The sequence below is a fragment of the Coturnix japonica genome, chromosome 2 (assembly GCF_001577835.2).
Source record: "Coturnix japonica isolate 7356 chromosome 2, Coturnix japonica 2.1, whole genome shotgun sequence".
NCBI lineage: Eukaryota > Metazoa > Chordata > Aves > Galliformes > Phasianidae > Coturnix > Coturnix japonica.
In genome coordinates, this window is record NC_029517.1 from 88237151 (window position 1) to 88265110 (window position 27960).

The window sequence follows — 27960 nt, forward strand, 5'->3', positions numbered from 1 at the left end:
TTCCTTTTTTTCTTATTCTTTCCAACCATGGATCCACCCAAAAGCTCTAAGTCTTGAAGTTTATAGCCTTTGGCTCTTGCTGACAACCAGAAGGAGAAGGGAGTGCTGATAAACTGTTTAATAAAATACTATGGAGCACAAGTTCTGGCAGTTAATGGTATTATACCCTCGCCACTAATCCCCACTGAATGAACAACCTCTTTTTTATCTTTTGATTTTCATTTAATAGCATTGAATGGGCAGATTTCAGGCAGTATATCTCTGTTCAGTGTCATACTTTGTATTTATTCTCCCTTCCATGTTAAATTTTATTAGGTAAAAGAAGTAATCTTTTAAAACATTAGTATTTATTTTTAAATTCACTGGCAGTAAAAATAAAAAATAATTTTACAAAAATCCACATTTATTCTGATTTTTTGTTTTACTCTTTCAATGTAAGTCTAAGTCTGGGATGTTTTTTCTCCTTCAACTTCTCATACAATCAAATCTATTTCTTGTAACAGTTGGAAACGCTTAGGCACATTGTAGAAAGTTGTCAATAAATTAAACTGTTATGATAAATACTGACATCATATGCTATGGTGACTTTATGAACTAGCTTTGGAACTCAGCAAAATACCTCAGACTGAGAGGACCAGGTTAATTGGGACTTTCTACCTGTTTTGTTTCAGGTACAAAGCGTCAAACATCTTGTCTAAAATTAAAAATATTGGGGATTTTGTTTTTCTATTCCTCAGTGTTTCTTTTTCCAACGTAAGCTTCTTACCTAATAGAAATATGGTGAGATTCTAGTTATACAAGAAATAATCATCTCATCTCATTGATATTAGTACTGCAACTATATTAATACTAATTATGGAATTAATTTTTCATTATTTTTTTTTCTCCGTGATTTGATCATCTAGAGAAGTTGCTTTAACTCTTTGCCAAATATTGTCCTTTTAACTTCTCAGCAGCTGTGTGTTCAGTGGAGGCCTGTGCATCTACAAGTTTTTTCCATAATTAGACCACTATTAACAGTTTTATCTTTTTCTTTTTTAAAAAAAGAATTTTCAATAAACTGTTTGATGTACTGAGGAGATGTGCTTTATAGCTGTATCCTGGCAGAGTGTATGGAATGGCTTTGTATGTCAGTTCAGTAAATCGCTTTGAAATGTCATGTTGCTGTGATTTGCCAAATGGCCATGCAGCTTGATTCTGTCCCTCTGTTCTGCAGCCTTGAGCTGAAAGGGCTCAGGTCATTTAAAGTTTTTACATTTGACATAATAGGTGCTTTATTTTGAAATCTAATTGAAAAACAACAACAAAAACCATTCCTGAACAGTAAATATTTTGGGATGAAGATGTTCACTGCATTTTAGTCTAAGATCCATTTTTTTTTTACCAGAGTACTGTCAGTAAGCAAATACTTCTGAAACAAACAGTATTTTAACCATGGAAGATTTGATGTTTGTTCTCTAACTTGGTTGTTGTCATTTTACGTCCCCAGGTTGTTCGGTGTCACTTCTCTTACACAGACAAATTGCTCAAACACTTGGATGATCATCAAAAATCAAGAGTTACACTGGTATCACCACGCCAATCCAGTCTTACTGCTGGTGATGTACTACACCCTTGCAACTCTGATCCGCCTTTGGCTTCAAGAGCCCATTGTAAGAGTGATTTCCTTCTCTATTTTTAGCACTAATGACTGTTAAACTGGCTTGTGCAGGTACTTCCTAGCAGAGGTGCAAGCATTCAAGTAAGCTCAGGGAAAGAGCCAGGTACAAGTTGCTAACGTGAGTTCAGGCTTTCTGATAGAATCATAGAGTGGCTTGGGTTGGAAGAGACCTCAAGGATCATCAGGTTCCAACCCCATTGCCACAGCAGGGCCACCAATTTCTGGATGTGGTACTAGACCAGGTTGCCCAGCACCCCATCCAGCCAGGCCTTAAACACCTCCAGGAATGGGACACCCACAGTCTATCTCGGCAACACATTTTAGCACCTCACCACTCTCTCAGTAATAAATTTCCCCCCACATTTAATCTAAATCCTCCTGTTTCAGATGATGAGTGAAATAAGAATCTGTATGTATCTTAACAATTTAGAAAATGGAAGAGTATAATCCTAAAAATTATTTATTTTAATCTCATGATCCGCTGAAATTTGACCCCAGTTCTACAGTTTAGATATAGCAGTGCTGCAAACCACAGTGAAAGTACTTTGTGACTGATCTGTGAATGAATGTCTTTTGTAGGAATAAGTAAATATGTTTACTATTTTCTTATTTTAAGGGTGTTTCTTCATGTAATGGATAATGTTACAGTTCAGTGTTTAAAAAAGCAGACATCACCTCTGAATTTAGATGTTTGAGACTTTGGTTTTACATATGGTAAACTTCATAATAAAAACTGAATGATGCCAGAACTGCCAGCTTCATTTATTAGAAAGTTGTAGATTAAGTTTCCAGAAATCATAAGACTGGCTTTTTGGAAGTCACAACATTTTAAAAGCTTGTGATCCAGTGATCTCTGGTATTGAGTTGCTTTAATTTTTGTATTATTATTATTATTTTCTTCAGCTGCAGCAGCTGGAAAAAAAAGGTTGTGTTTTTGTGGGTTTTTTTTTTACTTACATGAAAATTGAGATTTGTAGATATAACATGATTTTAGCACTGGGGCCATAACTAATACTTTATATCTTGCAAGCTTCATAATAAAATCACAAGAACGTGAGGAGTAACCACATGTGAAATGCAGTTAGAGGGAACTGTGTGATTTCTGAATCTCTGGGAATTTATTTCCAGTCCTTAGGCTCCATTCATCCAACTTTCACCATTTTAAAGTTTGGTAATTGGTCTAAGTCGATTACTGTACTTTTTCTGTGGAGAGGAATTGTCCTGACACAGGATGGTGAGAATCCTGAACGTTACTCCATGGACCAAAGAGAAACTATAGTGAACTTCCTTGCACATACTTCATTTAGACAACTCATGTTGAATAGGATGAATATTACCATGAAACACTAAAATCAGTCTCTGATTGAATAGGATGGATATTACCATGAGACACTAAAATCAGTCTCTGAGAACTGGAAATAAGTTGATTTAGAAGAGATTTCCAAGCAATTAAATTAGAGTGAGTAAATATAAGAAGAGAGTAGTTTAATGACAGATAATGTTTCTCAAAAGCATGGCTACATGAAAGGTAGTACAAAATCTTGCCTCGCTCTCCCTCTCCCGCCCCCCCAAGGAAGCTTCAGATGCTTAGGAAATGATTCTCCCTGCAAAGAGAAATGGATGTTTGAAAAGGAAAACTCTTGATTGATTAGAAAGAAAAAGTTAAAACCTATAAGTTAAGCTTATTTCTGAGGCAGGTAGTACAGTGCTGCAAGTATTTGTCATTGAAAGGAAATAAATAATGAGATTTGCAAAACTTACTACTTTTAACATGCTTCTTATGCCAATTTTTGTCCATATGCATTTTGATTTTCCTTTACTGAAGCTTTTGATCTGGAATTTATTGTTCTCTTTCTGATTTTCTCCTGCTAGTCACTGTTGTCAATTGCTTAAATGCAGAAATAATTTTATTTCAGCTTTCATTGAACAAAATTTTGATATGTGAAGAACATATGGCGCAATTGATTCATTGCAGACTACAGGTGTATCATCCTCCTTCACCCTCCAGTGATTTCAAAGTACTCTGGATTTAGGACCTCATCACTAGCCTGCTTATTCACAGAAGACAATGACAATATGTTATGTGCTGTTTAATGTAAAACAGTTACTCTCTGTAAATTGCTGTAAAGTACAGTAACAAATGTTGTTCGGAAGAACCTCTTGAACAAAACTTGCTTTGAACAAATCATGTATGCTAGATTAGGTATAATGGAATACTAACTCAGTCAAAAAAGACATACTGTCAATAGTTTATGGGCTGTTTCAGCCCAGTTCAGTGGCTAGCAGGGTGGAGGGACCTGCAGATCTATACCCCAGAAAGGGATAAGGGAGAAAGGGTAGAGAGATAGGCCCCAAAGCAAAGCAGTGGCAATGATCTGAGGAAAAAACAAACTAAACAAGATATCAGAATGCAAGATAACACACTATAATACAATATAATAAAATACAATTAGAATTGGAGCTAATAAATTAAATATAATGAGAGATTGTGTGAAAGCTGAAGGTCTTACTCAAATGCTGAGGCAAGATGTGTGCTCGGAACAAGCAGAAGGGAGGAAAGCATGGTCTCGTGACCTTGCCAGGGTTGTTATCTCCTCTCTGAATGCAAAGTCCTCTGGGGTATGTAGTTCTTCTTCTCTTCTAGGACATGTACCCAGAACAGGAGCATTAATTCTTTAACTCCCAGTGCACTACATAATGTTATGATATGGAATACCAATAACCAAAAATCATAAAATCACAAAGCATACGAAAGCTAAAGGTAACGCAGGAGCACTAGATTCTAAAATGTGGAATTTAGGACATGTAGACCTGGCGTTTTATCCTTCTTGCATGAGCTGTATCTTGAGGTCCTCCTAAAAATAAAACTCCTACTGAATTTCAATAAGAGGTCTATCTGAGGTGTGCTCTGGAGATTCTTTCTGAATCCTGCTGCTGATCAACAATTTTACAAGAACAATGCTCACTTCAAATCTTGAATTTCAAAGTGAAGGCCTTTTGTGTGTGCACCATAGTCTGTCAATGCACAGTGTGTATGACACACAGATTGTATGGTGTGTCTGTGTGGTATTCTGTATGGATCTTACTTCTGCAGAATGTCTTTGGAGGTCAGTAGAGGTTCTCCTTTTCTTAAGCCTGCTATTTTGGATCCTAATTTGCTCTAAATTTGAGACTTGTGAAATTCTACCTCTGCAAATTATAGATAGATCTGCCTCTGGGGATTTCAACTTGTATTTGTTACTTGCAGGACTGAGTTTATGAATAAGGCCCATTCATTTTATCTGTTCAGTGGTAAAGAATAGTATAGAATTCAACAGAGTTCAAGCATTTTTATGGAGCGTCCTTTTATAAAAGAACTTTTTAGGATTGTCTGAATTAAGAGGAGTTTGAGAGTTGGTCAAGTAGTGGAAGAACTGGAAGATTTAGACAAGTCAAAGGACTCCCACGAGTTGTAGCCATATGACTTTGGGGGTCCTGGTGGATGAGAAGCTGGACATGAGCCAACAGTGTGCACTTGCAGCCTGGAAGGCCATCTGTGTTCTGGACTGCATTATAAATGAGTGGCCAGCAAAGAAAGGGAGGTGATCTCCCCCTCTACTCAGCCCTTGTGAGGCCCCATCTGGAGTACTGGGGCCCACGGTACGGGAAGGACATGGAGCTTTTAGAGCAGACCCAGAGGAGGGCCACTAAGATGATCAGAGGGCTGGAACGTCTCTCCTATGAGGAGAAGTTGAGGGAACTAGGCTTGTTTAGCCTGGAAAAGAGGACACTCTGGGGAGACCTCAGTGTGGCCTTCCATTACTTGAAGGGATCATATAAACAGGAGGGAGAACAGATGTTTATGAGTGTGGATAGTGGTTTTAAACTGAGGCAGGAGAGGTTTAGGTTAGAGATTAGAAGGAAGTTTTTCACACAGAGGGTGGTGGCGCACTGGAACAGGTTGCCCAAGGAGATTGTGGATGCCCCATCCCTGGAGGCATTCAAGGCCAGGCTGGATGTGGCTCTGGGCAGCCTGGTCTGAGTTTGGCAACCCTGCATGCAGCAGAGGGGTTGAAACTGGATGATCATTATGGTCCTTTTCAACCCATTCTATGATTCTATGACTAATCCCATGTTTTCTAACTTTTCTTCTTCTAATAAAGGTTAAACAAAATTCCCCATCGCTCCTTATAGTATCTTAGGCTAAAAATATGTTATTAAAATGACTATCTACGTCTCAGGCCTTTTGGTATTGTTTTGGTCATCCCTGTGCCAAACTAAATGCTGTTGATAAACAGTTCTTTATGGCTCATACTTACATTAAAGATTTAAATGGCAGCCATAAGTATTTTAAGCACAAAGTCTGTATATTTCTTCTTATACTTTGGCTAGGAATGCCCTTTTGCAATCAAATATAAATACACAATCATATCTGAATTTTGCTTCCACTGTGTCTGAGAAGTAAAACCAAATTAATAACCACTGTTTATCTAAGTCAAGATTTAAAAAATAGGACCTTAGTGTTAAGACTGGAATGAAGAGTTTCAAGACCAGCTAGGATGTTTAGATGTTCTGTTCCCATGGGTAACTTTGCAGTCCTCTTCCCGGCTTCCTGATTTATTCTAATGCATCAACTGATTTTGCAAAAGCAAAGTGATCCCTTACCACAAGCTAGTTCCCATAAAAAGCTTAATTTGAGACCCTACCTTTGAGACACCAAGTTCCTCTGAAAACTAGCTTTTATGTCATACTATACGTCTTTGTTGGAAGTAAGCAGGATTTAAGTAAAACAAGTATGAGAGCAGATGTTGAAAACAGGCAGGAGAAAAATCCTCACAAACCATTTCTTTAGATCGAAATGTAGTGTGACAATTAGTTGACTTAGCCAGTTATTTTGTAGATAACAAGTTCAGAATAATACTATTAAAATTAATGCAGCTCAGCAGAGCTTTTGCACTTAAGTCCTATTAAACTCTATAAAGTGAGACTTGGCCCTGGGTTTTAGGTTGCAAAAGTGATTGTGTACTTTCTCATTAGAGATGGCCTTATGAAGCTGAGTAGGCATGGTTTTAAGCAACAAGTCTTACAACTGTGTGAGGTTTTGGCTCGGTACTTTAAATGACTAATACTAGTGGAGATCATGAAGAGAGAAAGCATAATTTAGTAATTCTTTAAATCTGGTACTTAAGATTTTCTTGGGCTTCAGTAAGTTCAACTGGAATGTAGAACCCCACTAAAGCCCTTTTTGTTTCTTACTAGAATCAATCCTGTGTGCTTAGTAATATGCTTAGTAATACAGCACTTTTTGCCAACAGGAAAACAAGTATGGGTACATTCAATCCCATCATCCAGGTGGTTTTGATGATAGTGAATTCTACCAGATACAGTGTCAGTCCCTGAGGAACTACACTCTTAACTGATTACCATTCTGATTTTGAACAAGACAGTTTAGCCAGTTCTTCATCCATATTGAGATCCACCTGATCAATAGGTATCTTACCAGTTTGTCAGCAAGGATGATATAGGACAGTATCAAATGACTTAATAATTGAAGCTTGTCTTTCATCCACTAAGTTATTTCTGCATAAAAAGCAATCAGGTTGGTCAAGCATGCTTTACTTGTGGTAAATTCATGTAGGCTCTTTCCAGTCACCTTTTAGTTTTTCATGTGAGAATGAATGCACATGTAAGTATCTATGACTTGAATCAGAAGCAAGCCAAGACAAACCTAGATGGAGGACCAGCACTGAAAACATTGTCATGTATTGAGACATGGATTGCTGAGTTAGGTTAAATAGTTAGATACCCTGAAAAGATTTTGATCTTGTATTTTCAATTCCTCATCTATTTGATGAAGGAGAATTGTCTTTTCACTTATGTATGTAGTTGAGAAGGGTTAACTTTCTTTCAATACACTGTTTTGAAAAGTAAACATCTCTGTAATAGCTTATGATATGACTGTATACTAAGGTAAGATGTGGAAGTTTGTGTAATTCTGATGTATTGTAGCCACTGGGAGACATCCTGACATTGATGGACTAGCAGTTATAGAAAAGCTCTGTCATCATTTTTGAAAATGTCATCTCAGTCAAAGTCATCCATCTGTGCATTAAATAGTAATAGATATTTCAAAGATATGTTGAGAAGGAACATCAGTTAGGGGAAAATATAACTCTCTTGAGATAGGTTTTTGTTTGGAAATTTCTAACTAGTCTTGTTGTTTGCATTCTTTAGCAGATACCTGATGAAGAGAAATCTGAGAGCAGAGAAGATGACAAAGAAATACCCTGCAGCCCAATTCCAATGACAGCAGAGAGAAGACGCAGTCTGTGGTATGCAAGCCACTATACAACTGATGAGAGAAAAGTAAGGCTGCAAGGGGAAGGGTATCTGCATTAAATGTAATTAAAACCATAACAGTTTTATTGAAATTACTTTGAAATTAATGGAAGCAGCATCAGCTAGGTCACTAGTAAGAACCGTGTCACTATAGGAATAAGTTAAAATATCAAGTCTGTGTGGCAGAGTATGGAATTCACTCTGTGAAAATTAATAAAACAAAAATAAGAGCCAGTCTGAGGAAGTAAAACGACACATTCTTTGATTTTCACTTTCACAGTGAAGAAGTTTAGGGCAAGTCCTTTGTCAACAGGCCACTATCTTTATGAAGAAAAGCTAGAAATTCCCAAAGCTTATGTAAACATCTGATCTGCCTTGTAACTTCTAATTACCATTCACATCAATAAAGAGGAACTACTAGCTTATCTTCCTTCAGGCATACTGGTGCCCTTGTTGGATGTTTATGGCATGGTAGGGAAGGCAGTTGCTGTTAAAGCTTCTAGAAAGCTACAGATTTCTATCATCAATCCTGAGCAGCTCCAATGCAATATTTCATTTGACCAGGTGCAAATAAATTTATTTTATATAAATACTCTGTTAAGCCATGTAGACTTAAGTTCCCCAAAATTGCATCATAATAATAGCAATGGTAAACAAACTAGCAAATGAATGAACTGAGCCCACCCTAAGGAGAAAAAAAAAAAAAAAAAAAAAAAGAAAGAAAGAAGAGAGAGAAACACAGCAGTTCCTAGGTTCTAACATTCAGCTATCTCCCTTTTTATCTCTGAAGTTTTAATTTTTCCCTACAAAATACCAATATACTCCACAGCTACTACAGAAAAGCTAGAGAAGGCATTAAAAATATTACTGAAAATCTTTTGCGAACAAACATGGAGTAACCAAAAAGTGGTACAGAAAGAGGAATTTGGGGCTTTTAAAAGAATTTCAAAGGTGCAGTTTTTTGTTCTGTTGTTTTGTGTGGGGTTTTTTTTCCCGTGAAAGTTTCTTACTGACTACAGTGAAAGATATTTTTAAAAAAGGTAAAACTGTTGTATGTAGCTTTTGATCCTTTAGTGCACTTGTTTTTGACACATCAGAATTGCAGATGTTACCTCATGTTCTCACATTCACTCAGCGTCTATTGTTCAGGATAAAGCCAATGATTTTTGTTCAGTGAAAAATAGTTCTACTTGAGGAAAATAAAATTGCTATCAATTGTAATTCTAGGTGTCACATCATATATTTATGTAAACATTACATGGAATGTAGTTTTATAGAGTAATTCTAATGATCAAATAAAACAGGGATCATTAGAAAGACATTAGAAAGCAGTTAATCAGTATTACGTAATACTGATTAATTCTTTGAGCTAATACCTAAAATTTCACTGCAAGTCTCGGTTTTTTGTTCAGAATTCACGAAAACATGCAGTAAAGATATGTCAATGGCTTTAGTACACTAAATACCATTTTATGGAGTATAGTGTACAATTCTACTGACTTTTGGAGAATTCTTCCTGAATTCCTTAATGTAAATGTTCTGCAAAAGTCAGCAAATATGCATGCCTGTATTCAAAAAATAACTTATTAATGCTTGAGCCATGCTTCTTTAATAATTTGTCCTTGCATTGCTTTTTGCAGCTTCTGTCAATGACCCAAGATGAATACAAGCCATCGGATGTTAGTATACTGCTAGTCTTTGTAATTTCGTAATTGTTTTTAACCTGGGTGAATACAGATATTATACTTATATATGTAAATACACACTCAGCTGGCACATTAAAACTTCTCTATTTTGGTTAGCCTGTGTTTTACCCTGTAACCTTGATTCTCCCAAATATAATTGTCTTCTACTTCCTTAACGATTACACTGAGAAACTACTAATTAGCATTAGAATGGATCATTTGAAATTACACTTCTTGTAGTAGTTCAACTTGTTCAACTGGCAAAAGATCTTTGTTATTTCACTGGGTTTAAATACAATCTCAATATATGCTTTCTAATGCAAACCATCTTGAGACTTAATTTAACTTCTTTGCCCTATTCTTTCAATCATGTTGAAATGCTGAGCTCTTTTTAGAGTGACTGATAGTACTTGAGTTTAACTTTAAAAAAAAATTAAAATCTCTGCTTGAGCCAACAGTAGGTCATTATTTGTCTTAACTCCTATTGCAATCCTAACGCAGAAACATCGGCTCTGTTCAGCATACAGAGAGATGCAGATGAACTTTGAGAGCATCTACAACCAAATCTAAATGTGCTCCACAGCCTTTTAGACTGTGTAACTGCAGATCAGACTTAAATGTAACTGGTCTGAATGAGAGAGCCTGAATCAGCCCACACATACCTGTGCATAGTTTCTACCATCAGGGTACTGGAACATGAACTCACTGAGTTACTGTTTGTGTGCTGAGCCATGCAGTTGGCCTTAGGCTTCCCCAGCTGTGGATGTGTTAACTTTACACATTTTTTTTCTTTCCATTTAATTTTATAGGTGGGACAGGCCAAGAGCATGTAAATAGCCATTTAACATGATCGCTTTTGCTTGTGTGTCCACACTTTAATGCCTTTTCAGATTGCTCTTATGCACACTGAAGTGACGCCTTAGGGAATTTGAAAAAAACTTTAAATCTTCTAAAGAACATATTTGCAGAAGTTCAAAATGCAGCAGTATTTTATAGCTTGCTAAAATCTGTTGATGTTGCATGAAAAGCTACCAAAAATAATTTGAGAAGCTTCTATGCGCTACTTTTGCATGTGGCATGGCCGTAATGTATCACTTTCTTTGGAAGGAGCCAAAAAAGTTATTAGTTAGGCTCCTTTACTGTTGCTGTAGTGTTGGCAGTCCAACACTAAAGAAGCACAGGAGTTTTGTTCTCATAAGGGCTGCCCTAAATGCAGTGCTTCTGTCCCATCTTCTGGCAGGTTCTGCTGGTAACAGTGAACGGGAACCCTGCTGACTATCACACCATCCACCCCACACTGCCACTAGAGAATGGTCCAGCCAAAGCAGACATGTACTCAACACCACAGTACAAATGGGAGCCCTCGGATGACATGTCAGGTAGTGAAAAGAATTGCCTGGGAATTACTCTTATTTCCAGATTTTCTTGTTCTTTATCTCAGTTCACTGCTTCTTACATTTATTTTTGCTTCAGTAAACTTCTTGACCTGCTGAAGTTTTAATAACTGTTATTTAACAACTGCTTACCACTTGGCAGTATTGTGAACAGGGCTGTAGACACGTACTATCTAAAATACTTGGTCTCCAACACAATGATTGCATGTTTTGTGTTGTTTTACTGTGCTCAAACATAATTTTTTATGGCTCCTATCTTGAGCTTGCTAACATGTAGAAGAGCTATCTGAGTGACTGCAAGTAAAATCAGTCTGGCTTTACTTACCTGAAGACAGTACTCATACTACTTTTAGACCAGCATGAGTTGCAAATAAGATTTTCTCTTTCTACTTAGAAAAGGAAGAGGAAGAGGTAGAGGAGGAGGAAGAAGTTACTCAGGAGGAAAAAGAAAATGTTAAATTGCATGCCCTGGTCTCTGTTTTCCAATTTATCATGAAGCAAAGTTACATTTGTGCTTTGATAGCTATGATGGTAAGTATTGGCAATAAATGAATAATGCTGATGGTTTATGAATAAATGTGTTTCCTTGATGTTTTCCTAACAGTAATCTCATCTGTTGTTTTTCAGTAAATGTTTGCATCGTGGTTAGAAAATATCAATACATTGTCTGTAACATTTTGGGTTTGCTATAGGTTATTCATGAATAATTCCTAGCTTGATACAGAGTTTGCAGTGGGGCAGTGTTTAAAAACATAGTTCCTATTTCAGACTGAAAAATGCAACTGATTGCTCTTTTTAAAATAAATAAATATATATACCTTTTATTGTCACAGGAAGGTCTCAAGGCAAATATAACTTTGTCACTATCATAGGTTTTGCTTTTATATTCCTTACTTCCCTAATTTTTCATTTCATTATTTGCTTTTAAGCTCACTTGATGCATGTACCCTGAGCTGCACTGTGGCAAATTTACACTGTAATGATTAGATGTATGCCTATATTCCCTATACTGCTTTTACTATTACTATTTTAGAAAGGTTTCCACTGTGATGAAATCAACATTAAAGATTCCTGGCCTAATAGTGCATTAAAAAAAAAATTAAAAAAAAAAATTAAAAAAAAAAAAAGGTAAAATAAATTAGTTTGGCTGCTTTTTGTCATATAGACCAAGTCACAGGTGGTGTTCTACAGGGGTTCGTGCTGTGGTCTGTCCTCTTCAGTGTCTTTATTGATGACCAGGATGAGGGCATTGAGTGCACCCTCAGTAAGTTAGCAGATGACACCAAGTTGGCTGGAAGTGTTGACCCGCCTGGGGGTAGAGAGGCTCTACAGAGGGATCTGGACAGGCTGGAGAGCTGGGCTGAAGCCAATGGGATGAGGTTCAACAGGACCAAATGCTGTGTCCTGTGCTTCAGCTGCAACAACTCCAGGCAGCACTACAGACTTGGGGCAGAGTGGCTGGAAGACTGTACAGAAGAAATGGACCTGGGGATATTGATTGATGCTCAGCTGAACATGAGGCAGATGTGTGCCCAGGTGGCCAAGAAGACCAATGGCATCAGAAACAGTGTTGCTAGCAGGAACAAGGAAGTGTTTGTCCCCCTGTACTCAGCACCTCGAGTACTGCGTCCAGTTTTGGGCCCCTACCTGCAAGAAAGACATTGAGGCCCTGGAGTGTGTTCAAAGAAAGGCAACAAAGCTGTTGAGGGGTCTGGAGCACAGGCCTTATGAGGAGAGGCTGAAGGAGCTGGGAATGTTCAGATTGGAGAAGAGGAGGCTCAGGGGAGACCTTATTGCTCTCTATAACTTCCTGAAGGGAGGCTGTAGTGAGCTGGGGGTTGGCCTCTTCTCTCATGTAATTGGTGACACGACTAGAGGGAATGGCTTCAAGCTGCTCCAGGGGAGATTCAGGCTGGATGTTAGGAAATATTACTTCTCTGGCAGAGAGGTCAGGCAGTGCAATGGGCTGCCCAGGGAGGTAGTGGAACCCTGGAGATGTTCAGAGAATGTTTGGACGCTGTGTTGAGGGACATGGTTTAGTGAGAACTATTGGTGATGAGTGAATGGTTGGACTGGATGATCTTGTATGTCTTTTCCAATCTTTGTGATGCTGTGTGTGGTTCTGTGATTCATATACTTCTAAAAGACATCATTTCCAAGTAGGATGAACTAGACTGACTGAAATGTTCTTAATGTTTAATACTTTCCCTTTAAATAGAAACAGAATTTAAAATATTTTATTGACAGTAATACCAGCATATAGCTGAATTTAGTCCTAAATCAATAACAGTGCTAGCAAAAAACACTTCAAAAAACAATCATTTCCCCCAAGTGTTTTATCGAGTAGTTTTCAGAAACTGTTCTCTGCAAACAATTTAAAACATTATATCATTGTGAGTACAGGAGGCAACATAACATGATTAGCATAGACTAAATGTTCTTAAGGCAAGCTGTGTGCCTTACCACTGCTTTCCATTTTAAAGAGATTCCACAGAAGTTAAAACAATTTGGAGTCTGCATGATTCTGTAAGTCCATTCAAGGCCTTAAATGCAGGCAGGTATGGAGACATATTTTACTGCTGCTACACTGAACACTGTTTAGCAAAAAGGTCTTGTGTGCCCCAAAGCTATCTATCTCTGTTTGTTTTGAGCAATGATAAGCAGTGAACCTGCTCACAGTCCTTACAGCTGTGCAACTAATGCATAAAGAAGGGTTAGCTCTCAGCTGTACTTCTTAACAATCAATTTTCAGCATGTTCTCCAAGGAGTTTATTGTAGCTGGCCCACTAGCAGATAAATATGGCTGAGAGTCTCATGAATGTGAAAACGTGTATCAAGCAGGGAAGCATAAGTTAAGTGTAACTGGCAATTTGTCACAGTGTTGTTCCTGAATGAATCTATGGACATTTTTTCCCTCCTTCTTCTTTCCATAGGCATGGAGTATCACGTATCACAGCTGGCTGACTTTTGTGCTGTTGATCTGGTCTTGCACACTGTGGATGATTCGAGACCGAAGGAAATATGCTATGATCAGTTCACCATTCATGGTTTTCTACGGAAATTTACTGCTAATATTACAATATATATGGAGTATTGAGCTCAAGAATGATGAGCTTCCTCAAGTATCAGGTTTTTTAGAAAGAAAGGAACCTGGAGAGTTGGCATCAAAGGTAGGTATTACAAGCAGATGAGATTTTTATGAAACCACAGAACAAATTGTGCCAAAAAAAAACCAAAAAAAAAAAAAAAACCAAAAAAAAAAAAAAAAAAAAAAAAAAAAAAAACAGTAGATTGCTTGACATTTTAAGAGCATATCCTTTGCATTTGACATAGTCATGTTCAGTAACAGTTTTACAATAAAGATGAGTAGTAAAAAACACTGTGGAGAAATCTACTTACTCAGCTAATGCCAAAACAAGTTTTTCAGACATATATGTGGATTTTCTTGATGATTTAGTGGAGCATTGTTAGTGGATAAAAAATTTGGCTTTATAAAATGGATCTGAAAAAGTTGTAATCTGATTTGTTAGATTAATTTTTATCCTCCTAAGTCTCACCTCTTGTAGATGAGATCACAGAGTCTCAGCTGCTTCAGAATCCTTCCGCATTAATGTTGCATGTGAATGCTTCTGGCTACCAAAACCTGTGTAGTCACTGGCAAAACATCCACTGTTTGCAATGGGAACAGAGCAAAGACAATATGAAGCCTTGAAAAAGAGTCAGCCTCAGTACTTGTGATTAAATAGGCGTATTGTGATTCTAATGTCAGGCCTGTCTTGGAATATGCTGGCAACTAGAATTGTGGTGTCACTGCAATTGTCAGCACTACTTACTTCTTCATGATTTGGCACAAGCAGCAGTATGTGGCTGCGACTGAGCTTTAATTCCTTACTATCACACCTGAAACGGAATGAGTTGGAATTCATGACAAAAATAACAGTATGTTGACCTCAGTGCATGATAGATGATAGATTTGTTCCTTTGATGTCTTGAATACACTACAAAAGACACTGTATTTGGCAGGTGTGCTTTTGAGGGAGAGAATATGCATCAATAGGAAGTTGTTTTGTGGAGTACCCTAGAGGGCATCTGAGAGCATAGAGCTAGTTGGCAGTGTTCCCCTTGAGCTAAGTGAATTGCTTTCCTCATGCCTCCTAGTTATAATACACAGTTGTTCAGCAAATGATCTTCCTTTTTGGCAGTGCCCTTTGCATAGCCATTTATTGGTCTTTAATGCATATGAAAAATAGTGAATACTGTATTATTTCTCCTATAAAGGTTGGAATGGTTTAGTAAGAGAGCAAAAGCTCAAGGGTTTCTGCAAGTTCCAGTGTAAATAGCTTTGTAAATCTCTAGGAAGTTTGAACTGTTTGAATTCATTAGTGCCTTTGACATATGTTTATTAGCTATACAGTCAAATATCTAAAACTAGATACTGTTAAGAAAGGAAGCTGTTGTGCAAATATGAGGATTTGGCCACACACAAGAAACTAACACATTATGCCTATTTTTTTATTATTTTTTTTTTTAATGGTTAGTGTAAATTTCAGAATTACACAAAGGTTGAGGTGGGCAGAGCCCCCTGAGTCCCTCTGGTCCATTCCTTACTCCAGCAGGGTGTCAGTGGGATCTCCTCCTTGAAGATCACCTGGATGGGTGGGGGCCTGGGCTCCCTACTTTGGGTGGCCCTGCTGAAGAAGAAGGTAGAACAGAACCATATGGGTAAATATATTTAAGGAAAGAGTCAGAGTGAAAAGTTAATGGAAAAGTGCAAATAAAGCAATGCTAGTTTTAATGCAGACTTTCTTAGATTACTTGCAGAAAGGTGTGCTTTGACACATTGCCATTTTCTGATAGAAAGAGAAAGCAAAATCATGCAAAATTTATTAAGATGTGTTTGCATTAGCAGAAGATAGGTTATACAATTAGCCTGTTGTTTCTGTTTTGATTTTTGTTTGCAGATTCTTTTCACGATTACTTTCTGGCTACTGCTTAGGCAACATCTCACTGAACAGAAAGCACTTCAGCTAAAAGAAGCTACTTTATCTGAGGTCAAAGTTGGAAGTGAAGAAGATGAAGAAAAAGGTAAAGCTACATCCATTTTATTGGAGTCCTTCAGTCATAATAGAAGTTCAAAATACTGTGTTTCTTAATGCAGAAATCAATTAGATGGATTATAGAATCATAGTATCTTAGGGGTTGGGAGGGATCTCTGGAGATCTAGTCCAACCCCCCTGCTAAATCAGGTTCCTTACAGTAGGTGATACAGGCAGGCATCCAGATATGTCTTTGAATATCACCATAGAAGGAGATGCGGCCACATCTCTCTTCCATCTGTTTCAGTGCTCTGTCACTCTCGCAGTAAAGCTCATTTTCAGGTTTGTGCAGATACCTGTTACTAGTTAAGCACAATATAACAAAATCCATGCGTAACTATCTCTCAGCAGATATAAAACTCAAACAGTTTTGAACTTCAGAAAATCAAATAAAATAAGAATTCTCCTTACTGTTGAACTGCTAAATACAGTGACTCATTTGAAAAATGCTGTGGAACTTTCCAAGAATCAGTTTATTGCTGTGTCCCAAACTCAAACTGTGTCCCAAACTAAAAGACAAAATGTGGTAGGAGTTTAACCACAGGAGGATAGAAGTTTACATAGGAAAAAATAATTAACCACAGGAGGATAAAAGTTTACATAAGAAAAAGCAATTGCTAAATCCTTGTGAGCTGAGCATGCGTGTAAAAACTTGTGCAAAATCAGAAATTAAACTACAGATTCAAATGAGAAAATAAGCATGTATATTTTCCTGTTATCCAGATACTTGTTCATGTGTGCCTGCTAATGGGGGAACACCTAACTTTTCCTCCACAAGCAACCCAGGCTGAGTAACTGGGAAACTCTGACCCCTTCACAAGGCAAAAGCAGTTGGTCTTTTCTGCAGTAGTTTAGGTATAGTAGAAGCCACAAGAAAAGCGGTTGGTCTTTTCTGCAGTAGTTTAGGTATAGTAGAAGCCACAAGAAAAGCGGTAGTTTCTCTGAAAGAAAGAAAAAAAAGCGCAGTAGACGATGTTAGTGCAGCACATATATTTTTTAAGCTTGTTTGGTATTGTGTTAATGCTTTTTCTTGCTTGTGGTTTTTGAAGGAAGCCACAGTATTCTCTTAAGGACATTTATCCCTTTAAACTCAAGAAGTGAGGTTTTCTGGTGGTACTAGTGGTTTCTTTGTTTTCCAGTTTAAAATGTCTCTTGTCCAGGTTTCTGCTATAAGTAGTGTTTTCACTGATACCCATTATACAATCTTTAGGATCTCACATTCTGCTACAGCTGCCTGCATATCAGATGAAGTGAGGAGTGGTGTCAAGGTATAGACTAGTATGCTGTATGGCTCTAGGAGCAGACTGGGGCTCATATGATGATAAAGTGCTTTCATTTGCTTGGAGGCTTGATGATGATTCAGAAATACAGTCTGTTGTGAATATTGTGTATAAGTTTCTGTGTTGTGTATAGAGGATCTACTTCCATCCATTTCAATTCTTACTAAGGTCCCTAAGATAGAAGTCAAATGCGACTCTGTGTATTTGCAGAAGAGGGAGAGTTGCAAGAGGGAGAAGTGGCAGATGAAGAGGAGGAAGTAGAGGAGGAGCAGGAAGATGATGATGATGATGAACAGGATATTATGAAAGTTCTGGGGAAGCTGGTGATGGCTATGTTCATCAAGTACTGGATTTACGTCTGTGGAGGCATGTTCTTCTTTGTCAGCTTTGAGGGTAGAATTGTCATGTACAAAATCATCTATATGGTACTATTCCTGTTCTGTGTGGCCCTCTATCAGGTAAGTGAGAACTGTTTGAACTGAATTTTGATCTTGAATGCAATTGTACTTTTAACTTTGTAGTAAGGGAGCTTGAATGTTATTATTAACAGTGTGTTTGTTCTTTAGTTAGATACAGCATAATAGCAATAAGATTATTTGAAAGGGTTGATTCTACTTTGAATGACAGGTGAAGTAGATATAAATTAGGTGCTGTTAGGTAACGCATCTGACCTCCCTACTTGGTGAGACTCCACTACACATCACTGAGAACTGTGGAAACAATATGGGAAAGTTTTGGACCTATGCACATCCCACATGAGCACCAGTTCTTGTGATGGCTGGTTCACACGGCTTCCACACACATGGATCACGGAATCCCTCTCCTTCTGCACCTTCATTACCTAAAGGCTATGAAATAGAATGACAGTATCTGTCCCTGGCCTTCGTGTTTGTCCATGTCCCAGCAGACATTTTATACACAGAACTCTGTAATTAGTGGCACATGTGCCAGGACTGAGAACTTCATCACCAAGTTCCGTGTCTGCTATTTACTTCAGGTCAGCAATGAAGAGTAGTACTCTTAATGTTTATTTCCAGTACAGCTTTGTCAGTGTTTTTATCAGTGTCTTTGCCTTCAGCTTCTTTTAAATTCCTCAGTGTGTGATTTTCAGGTGCACTACGAATGGTGGAGAAAGATTCTGAAATACTTTTGGATGTCAGTTGTTGTTTACACGATGTTGGTACTTATCTTCATCTACACATACCAGTTTGAGTCATTCCCTGGGTTGTGGAAAAATATGACAGGCCTGGATGAAAACAAGTAAGTGTTTTCATTTCATTTTTTCCCTTGGACTTCTGTTTCTGGTGTGCTCTGGAAGCACTCTTCCTTCTTGTATTGAAAAAACATTGTGAAACCATCCTTAGACATAGATGACTAAGCACTCAGCTCTGAAGCCATTGATTTATTGGAGTAGCAAAAGAGGAGAAAAAGGGCACAAGAAGGGTTCTGAGAGTCATATTTTCCCCTATCTGTTGCCAGGGTTTTCTTAGTCTTCCCACTGCTGCACCAGTACTTCTCACGACGTCTTTGACCATAGGAGCAATATCCAGGGAGATACAGGGCAAATTAGCAGGGTGCCTGGAGATGACAAAGATGGACCAGTATTCCTGCTAGTGTTTTTTCCTCCTCATGATGTTTTGGGAGTTCCTCAACAGAGTTTCTGTAAGAAATTTTATACAATATAAGCGGACTTCTGATGCAGAACTCTCAGTCAGAGACAATCCACCTGGTTCTTGTAAAGAGAATTGTAGCAGAACTGATTCATTTGGTTCTGTACATTTACAGTATCTTTCTACAATTACTAAAGCCCAATACAAAACATCTGCATTATAAAATTTTCTTGTTTAGGAAAATTTAAAGATCTAAAAGCAACATAAGAAATACCAGCTCTTACTTCCTCATTTATTATTAAATGATTTGCACCACTGTCTCATGACATGGAAAAGATTTTGGTGTGAACAAATGACTTAGCGGGTTATTATTTTTTTTTTTTTCCAGACTAGCAGACCTTGGTTTAAAAAGATTTTCTGTGGCTGAACTATTCACTCGCATCTTTATCCCCACCTCCTTCCTACTGGCGTGTATCTTACACCTCCACTATTTCCATGACCGTTTCCTCCAGCTCACTGATTTAAAAGCTGTAACCAGCAAACAGGACAATACTATTTACAGGTAAAGAAACTAAGTTAATTGACCTATTCATTCTCTGTATGAAAATGCTATTTCTGACTGTTTTGTAATGCACACTTTTTTGTTAGATGTTATTTGCTTTTGTTGTAACTATGTGAGTTAAAAAGAAAGGAAGAAAAATAATAATAAATAAGCATCCCTTAGCAACCAGCACTTTGCTATATACGCCACAACCAAAGTATCTGTCTTCCCCGACTTTCCACTACTTGTCAAAGATTTCTCATTTAGAGATGCATTTTCAAATACACTGATACTTGTGCATTTATCTTGTTGGTTTTCACCTTTTGTGGGAGGTAGATGGTTAATTGCTATGTATGCCTTTTTCTAAGTCCTGTCAGTGAAAGAAATTATGGATTTTAATTTGGATCACTTCAGTTTTTTATTGTCCTTTTCGAAAGCCAAATGGAGATTTTTGGCAAATACCGTGTACGCATTGGACAATCAGGCATTTTTGTAAAGTTGAATGTCATAAACTGAAATGTCCCAAGCCTGTGATTGCTCTTTAGAGTCCTGACCCTTGGTTATAGTAGTGAGGCTATGCTCAGAGATGCTTAGTATTCTCATCAAAAATTTCACTTGAGTTTTTTCATGATACTGGGACCTCACTTTCTTTAGAATTTTACTATGTCTAAATCTTAAATGTTCCCCTACATAAAAAAATAAGTCCTAGGATCCTACTCTAGGAGTACAAAAGAGAGAAATGGTTTCATACTATACTCTATGCAGCACCTCTTTTTTAATTCTTTCAAGAGGCAATTCATTTTGACACAATTTTTAAAGTATTTACCTGTCCAGTGATGAGTAACTCAGCTGTGCTTGTATGAATAAGGCTGAAATGGGCTTTTCCTGGACTATGATAACTGGTGAAGTGTGCGATGCTGTGAAATAACTGCACAAGCTCTGTTGTAGCCTAAACATTTTACACTGTGCTGGCTAACACAGAAAAAGCTTCCATCTCCTATGAGTAGTGATCCAATAGGCATAAAATGGGAAACAAAACCTGAGATGGCCACAGGACTTAGATGGTCTCATCATGGTACAGCACTTCCTGCTTGTGAAACCACTACTTGCAAATCTAATATGCATGAAAGATAGCAAAAATTTTAGTCACTGTTCTCCAAGTGCTGGTGTGAAGAAAATCACTGTAACAAACATCACCCTGTTCTTGAATGATGAAACACTGATTTTAAAGTCACTGAATGTTACCAATGTCTTGTTGGGAGCAGGAAAAAAAAAAAAAAAAAAAAAAAAAAAAAAAAAAAAAGAAAATATCAGTATAAAATTCGAAAACACCTGCTTTCACTCAAAAACTGGCTTACCCTTCTGTGCTTTAATGTTGCTTCTATTGCAAAAGAGAAAAAGAAATTTAACTTTATGAATTGTGATGTAGTGGAGATAAAGGTTATGAGAGAGGTTAATTTCTATGGTACATTGCTTCATTAGAGTCGCCTTTAAAGAGAAATAACTAACTAATGGAAATAAACAGAAGCAAAAGATCTGTTTTTAAAAAATGTGCTGAGTTATCTGTGACTTTCTTGAGTTGAAGCAGTGGAGGCTGTCCTCACATTTTGAGGGTCTTTGAAAGGAGCACTCAGGTCTAACTGAAAGAGCATACAATCTAAATGCAGGGGTATTACATTTACAGTCTTCACAGACTTTTCACTGCATGGAATGCAATAAACTTTCAGACTGTTCTGTCATGACAATGTGTCTCTTGGTAAACAGGAAAGTGTGTTCATTCCCATTTAACAGTTTCCTTTTCTCTCTTTCTAATTCATTTACCACTGTCATCTCTTACATTTCTGTGGTTTCATCTCCCACCTCATAGCCATGCCAAAGTCAATGGCCGTGTTTATCTAATAATAAATAGGTGGGTACTTCAAACTTTTCTTTTCTTTAAAAAAAGATATACTGTTCCTTGTTTGTAACTTCTTAATTGCCTTCAAATAAAATATGTTCTTGCTGCACCATACTCTGAAGTAAACAAAGAGATAATATTGTTTGGGTATTGTAGTCTTCTAGAGCTGACGAAGCAACTAATTCACTTCCTCCATATTTATATGTTGTGAGTTCATCTCCCAGTTGGGATTCTTCTCTCAAACTTTGCCCATGTCTTAACACAGGATTAATTGGTGCTATTTGAAATTGGCTGCAGACAATAGTCTTGGTTGAGGAGGCTCGTTTTCCTACCCTTTGTCTGTGCATGGAATGATGCATGCCTGCATGTGCACGCATTAGAACTCACACACAAACGCACATCCTTGTCCACCTCACAAGGACTTCAGAAAGTGATTTGGGGTGTCAAGTTAATTAAATGTTCAATACATGTTTATTTTCAGTATGCTGAAACCACTGCATGCTACGGCTGTTAATCTGTAGAACCAAGTTGGGCACCACAGGATCCAAACTATAAAAGTCCACGTTGTTATAATAGTTATCCTTTTATATCTCAAAAACAGTTCCATAAAGAAGATATCTTTCAGAATATTTGGCTGGAGTAAATGTGGTCTTCAGTATAATTAGCTTTGAGAATGGGAGGATTTATGCAATATTTTTAGCCTGAGGAAGACTGTGTAGCAAGAAATGTTGGAAGTGGCAAGGGCAGGTGGTTTGTTGGAAGCTGACAAGCTGGGAGCAGAAGGGCCTGACCAGGAGGCAAGACTGGGTGGGCTTTCAGCTCTGGGGAGTTGGCAGTGCAAGGCTGAGGGTTGGGCCTGGTGGTGGTCATAAGGGTCAACCACAGTTCACTGAACCGCCAGGAGACCCACAGCAATGCGACATGTCTGAGTAAAAGTAGGGCACTGGGGTCAGAGAGGGTGGAGTGGACACTGATATGCCTGCAGTGGCAAACTCTCAGAGTGAAATCGCTTTGATACCTAATGCTAGCAATAACAACACTAGGAATAAACAGGGAGGTTTAGGAAAGAAGATTTCAGGTAGACTCTTTAATATGGATAGGGCTTTTTATCTAGACTTAGATCTCCTGAGCACTCTCTCCTGTGCTTCTGTGTACTGATGTCACTGATTGACATACTAGAAATTAAGCTCCTATTGAAGCTTCATCAGGTATACACTGCATGTACCCTTCTTTATAACCCCATCATCTCCTGGATACGAATGGGAGTTATATGAGCAAGAGGAGGATTAGGCTTCCCATACAAAATCCTGTAGAATTCCTATGTTCCTTCCCAGTGTACACTAAGGTAAGTTAGTGAGAACTTGATTTACACCAGTGTGAATGTAGACTTTTCCATCACAATGGTCAATTGGGATGACATTTCATTGCCATGCAACTGCACCAGTGCAAAATCGGTCTTGTTACAGGGATACTTTCATTTCATTGGATATCGTCTTTAAAATGGACTCTGATTAATAGTATTAGTTGCAGATCTCCATAACATTGAAATTGAAATGGACATTCAGTTTCTCTTCTTTATTTATTACTCTTCTGTTGGTACATGTATACTGATTTTTTATTTTCTGTAGCTGGATATACTGCTGAGAAAAAGAGATTTTCAGATCAACCCTCAGGCTGATAGCCTAGGTCATGATATGGAATTTTTGTAATCGTTGTATTTAATCAGTGAGATTTTTTCATGCTTAACTGTTTCATTAAGCTTCTCAAGCTATATTTTCTTCTTTTTGGCTACCAGTTTGTTGTTACTTCTTCAGCATATCTCAGTCTAATTTCTATGGCTTATCTCTGATTTGAGCTACTGAAATCTCCAAAATACATAAATGGCAACTCCCAAATACTGTAGTAATACTTCTGCTTGTTTGACTTTCTCATTAACTGCTAAGTCTGTGCTCTTATTTTTTTAATGATTAGATGGCTAAATCTAGATTTTAGCATCTTGAACTGTAAAAACCCCAGTTACAATTGGCAGAAAATTCAGTCTATAGGCTAATGTGCCAGAATTTTACATCATGAAAAACAGAGCCCTGAGATAATAGCATAAAATATTAAACTTACTGTTGTGCAGAAACAATCTAACAGGTGTTTGAAAATATGCTGAATATAGCAATTTCAATATAGCATAACTAAATATTAAGTGATATTTATGGCATTGGACAGCTCTGACCATGTTTGGCGCTGGTGTAAATAGGTTGTCCCCTTTCCATCTGTGCTTCAGCTCCATATTTCTTTATAGAAGTGCCCTGTGAATGTCATGATGGCATGCTCTTGGCATCATAAAGTCCTGCAGATGGACTATGAGAATGCTTTATTACTTGTGGTGTAGCATGACATATTTGTCGATTACCTTCTTCTGTAACCCCTCTGTTCTCATCTCCCTTCTTCTTTCTGTTCCAATTATTTTGAGCAGCCTCAAGAAAAAATTACCAAACCACCAAAATGAGTAAGTCCCCTGTGAAGTCATGAAATGTTTACTCTTAAGCGATGTCATTTCATGCTTCTACATCTTAAACTCTGACCATTTTCTCCAGCGGGGAAAATGTCAAGTTTAAGTGTCAATACCACTCATTACTAACTAACCTTTAGTATCTGAGTGAAATGTAATTACTAATATATTCCAACTCAATTTGCAGTGTGTGTTTGAAGAAAGTACCAGAATCATTAACTTTTCCACTTCTAAGGCATTTTCCATGAACAGTTTGTTTATTTTTTCTAATTATACACCTTGAAAAAGATCAAGACTACAATGTCATTTCTGCTCAATTTGCTGAGATGTTATTATTTACCAACAGACTGGTGCATCAAGATGGAAGCCTGCCTGACATAACTATGATGAATTTAACAGCCAGCACTGAAAAGGAAGAGGATAAAATGCTGAAAGAGGCTGGTGAGAAAAGAATGGAAGAGCCTGATGGGGAGGGAGGGAAAGGGAGGTCTGAAAAAGGAAAAGAAGAAGAGGAAGATGAGGAGAAGGAAGATGATGATGCAGATGATGAGTCAGAGGAAGAAGAAACTACAGGTAAGCTTCATAGTTTACAAATTTTGTTTTCCTTTAGCCTTAGATAACAGTGGTAACAGATAGTTCATGCTTGGTTTTCCCTGCTCACTTCAGTTGTCACCTTTTCCTTCTGATTTTATGTAGAATCTTTGCCAAAACAGCCTGAACTGAGCAGATGGCTCCTTGTCAATTATTCAACAGGCTGCTGCATGTTCTAGGGAAAAAAAATGTACTATTTGCATAGGATTCTGAGAGAATGAAAACAAAAATATCGCTCTTTCAAGACCAAGTTCTTCTAGGTGTTCTGGATTGTGTTAATAGTTACCACAAATAGTAAGATCTACTTTAGAGTGAAATCTCTGTAAAATAAGGATTATATAAATACATTTTTAATCTCTGACACCATGTGCTTTCAAGACAATTCACTTCAGAAGTTCCAAATGGCTTTGCTTCATTATTCATGTGCACATTAGTGTCATGTTTTTCACTTCTGAATATGGAATGTGTAATTGATGCCAGATGAACATAAAAACACTTAAGGGCAGACATTGGTAATGCTGATGTTGTCATCACTGATAGTGCTAGCATGAACCCCTAGCATGAATTATTTCCGTATCTCTGCTAGGATTATGAGCCATGAGTGAAAACAAGGGAATGGCATTTAACACCCAAGGAGGCTGTAGTGTCTGGAAATCACCCTACCACAGATTTAGTTGTTTGTGTCAATTTTTATAGGACATAAATAGAGATTTATGTCAAAGCCAGATGTCATTGTATTTGGCTTAGCTCAGCTGCATCTATTTCTCTTTCCTGTCTGGAACATCTTCCCTCACAGAGATGTTCATGGGGCATATGAAACCTTCCTTGAGATTTAAAAAATGCTTCTGAAATCCCTAATACAGTGTGAAAACTCTTTATGCTAATATGTATGAGGCTGATGGAAGTTTTCTATCCAGACACCACCAACATTTTTTAAATGGAGAAGTTAGGTTACGTATGAATGTAGGTTAGAACAGAAAGCATCATAGCTGAGTAGATCACAGCCATGTTTGGTCTCAGCTAACCACTGTACCATACCTTTAATCTCCTTTGTGTCTTACTCTAAGGCTTAGAAGAGCAGAAGTAGAAAGCTTGTTGATCCCTGGTGAAATATTCTTTTTCACAAAGACCTTCTGTTTTTCTCCTCCAAATGGTTCTGCCTGAAAATCTCTGCAGACCTAAGAAACAAGTGGCATCTGGTGATTGACCGCCTTACAGTGCTGTTTTTGAAATTCCTGGAGTACTTTCATAAGATGCAAGTCTTTGTGTGGTGGCTTTTGGAGCTGCATATCGTCAAAATCGTCTCCTCTTACATCATCTGGGTCACTGTAAAAGAGGCAAGTAAACACCTGCTGTCAAAATCGTACCCGTGTGGAGGCTTGTCAACATCTGCTGCATAGTGACATACCCAAGCATAGGGAGAGACCATGTGAGAGATCTCACTGAAGCTGAGGCATTCAGCTGGGCTTATCAGCTGCTGGGGACCTGCCTTGGTCTTGCATCTTGCAGAAATAGTCTTACTGCCCAGATATTCTCATTCCTCCCTTTTTTCCCCAGATATTAAGGTTTAGTTTAGTTCTTTGGATCCAAAAGAAGTTCTCCTTTCCGCACACAAGTAGTATCTGGCAATCAGCTAGGGATGGAGGATGTAGAAGATTGGTAAGGAGCAACTAGAAAAATTACTTAAATCAGATCTCAAGCTGAAGAAACAGCAACGTGGAACTGCATCTTAAAAAAATAAGGAGCATCATCTTTAGCTGTGCCTTCAGTGTGGGCAGTGTGAGTTCTCTATCTGATATAGCCATTTCTTGAACAGAGTAGTAGGATACAAGTCCTTAAATAGCAAAATCAAAATTCTTTTACTCACATCTTTGGGGGAAAAAATGTCAAGACTTTGAAGATGAGTTCCATATACACGTAGATCTGCATCATCTATGTTTCATATGAACTAAAGCAGAATTAATATCTGATCCCTTTTACTTGACTTTTGTTGTTACTTGGATGGGTATGCAATGCTGTGGGTCTAAGAGCATTCATACTCTGTGTGAGATAACGTTCTTGCTAAAATATTAATTTTCCCTTCTTCACTTACCACATTGTGTCTGTGTTACTGTGAATATTGTTGTAAATGTGGTGATTTTTCCAGGATTTTTCTCATTTTCTCTATGTCCTTTTGTTTTCAATGATTTTATTTTAATTACTATGGAAAAAAGTCAGACTCTCTCAGTTCTCTCATTGCTTCATGTAATTTCTCTCCACCATGTTTTTGTGTTTCCAGGTGTCTCTGTTTAACTTTGTGTTTTTAATTGCTTGGGCTCTTGCTTTGCCATATGCTCAGTTTCGCCCATTGGCATCAAGTATCTGCACTGTTTGGACATGTGTGATTATTGTCTGCAAAATGTTGTACCAGCTCACATCTATTGATCCCAGCACTTTTTCCAGTAACTGTACATTGGTGAGTACAAATGTACATTAAAAAGTTTGACTGCTGCTTTCTTCAATGAAGAAGAGCAAAAGGAAGCATGTCAAGTATTGAAAATCACAGTTCTCCTGTTATATTATTGTTGATTATCATTCCAGTTCCAAGCGACCTTATCAGATTTTTTATAAACCATTGTATTTTCTTTTTAGCCTAATGAAAATGAAACAAAGGTTGATTTAGAAGAACTCAAAACGTCAGTCCTCTACAGCGGTCCCGTTGATCCTGCAGAATGGGTTGGATTGAGAAAGTCTTATCCCCTACTGTTATACTTAAGGGTAACTTCTTTAATAATCTGCATTGAGATATCTTCTTATTTGTCTTTGAAGTATATCATCTGCCGCACACACACACACACACACAAACACACAATTAATGAAAGCCACTGACATTAGGGAATTGCAGACTGGAAGAAACAGCAGAAATGCATTTCTGTTACATAGGACATTTCCAGATGGGGTTCAGTACCAATTACAACAATCTGCATGTAGATGTTATGGCTTTCTGACTCTACTGTCTGTTAAATGCACTCCAAGAAATGTAATATTTAAGAGCTCAAAGTAATGAAGAGGTGCACAGCTTTCAGTTACCAAAGGACTGATGGGTCTAATTGGAGTAATTGCCTCAAGTAACAGTGTATGTTATGAACTGTTAATTTTTTTAAGTGCTTATTCCTTATAGCCACAGTTTAGAAACTGTAATGAGTTAAGGTAATAATTCATTCAGACAGTAATTTTTTTTTTCTTTTTCTCTTTAGCTAATGCATAAGAGCAGTATTTTATTATTCCTATCTTGATTAAAAAACACTGCAATAAAAATGTATCGTTTCCCAGGGGAAACATTGCCTGTCATTTCTTGATTTAAGGAATCTCCAAAGTCTTGTATACACAATTTAAAGTAGTCAGA

General features: G+C 37.6%; 1 protein-coding gene across 7 annotated transcripts in view; it reads left to right on the forward strand.

The window, feature by feature from the left end:
* Positions 1-27960, forward strand: part of PIEZO2 (piezo type mechanosensitive ion channel component 2) — a 273784-nt gene that overhangs the window by 181510 nt on the left and 64314 nt on the right. For 3 of the 7 annotated variants that reach the window (XM_032442629.1, XM_015855375.2, XM_032442630.1), the window contains exons 8-21: positions 1490-1652; positions 7874-8005; positions 9619-9657; positions 10904-11042; positions 11452-11588; positions 13991-14227; positions 16019-16142; positions 17644-17891; positions 18545-18693; positions 19432-19605; positions 24331-24557; positions 25752-25912; positions 26854-27030; positions 27207-27332. In XM_032442629.1, the coding sequence (XP_032298520.1) occupies positions 1490-1652; positions 7874-8005; positions 9619-9657; positions 10904-11042; positions 11452-11588; positions 13991-14227; positions 16019-16142; positions 17644-17891; positions 18545-18693; positions 19432-19605; positions 24331-24557; positions 25752-25912; positions 26854-27030; positions 27207-27332 (2233 nt within the window). Of the gene's footprint in view, positions 1-1489; positions 1653-7873; positions 8006-9618; positions 9658-10903; positions 11043-11451; positions 11589-13990; positions 14228-16018; positions 16143-17643; positions 17892-18544; positions 18694-19431; positions 19606-21451; positions 21494-23948; positions 23982-24330; positions 24558-25751; positions 25913-26853; positions 27031-27206; positions 27333-27960 lie in introns of all 7 variants that reach the window. The other 4 variants (XM_032442625.1, XM_032442626.1, XM_032442628.1 and 1 more) reach the window with 4 other exon arrangements.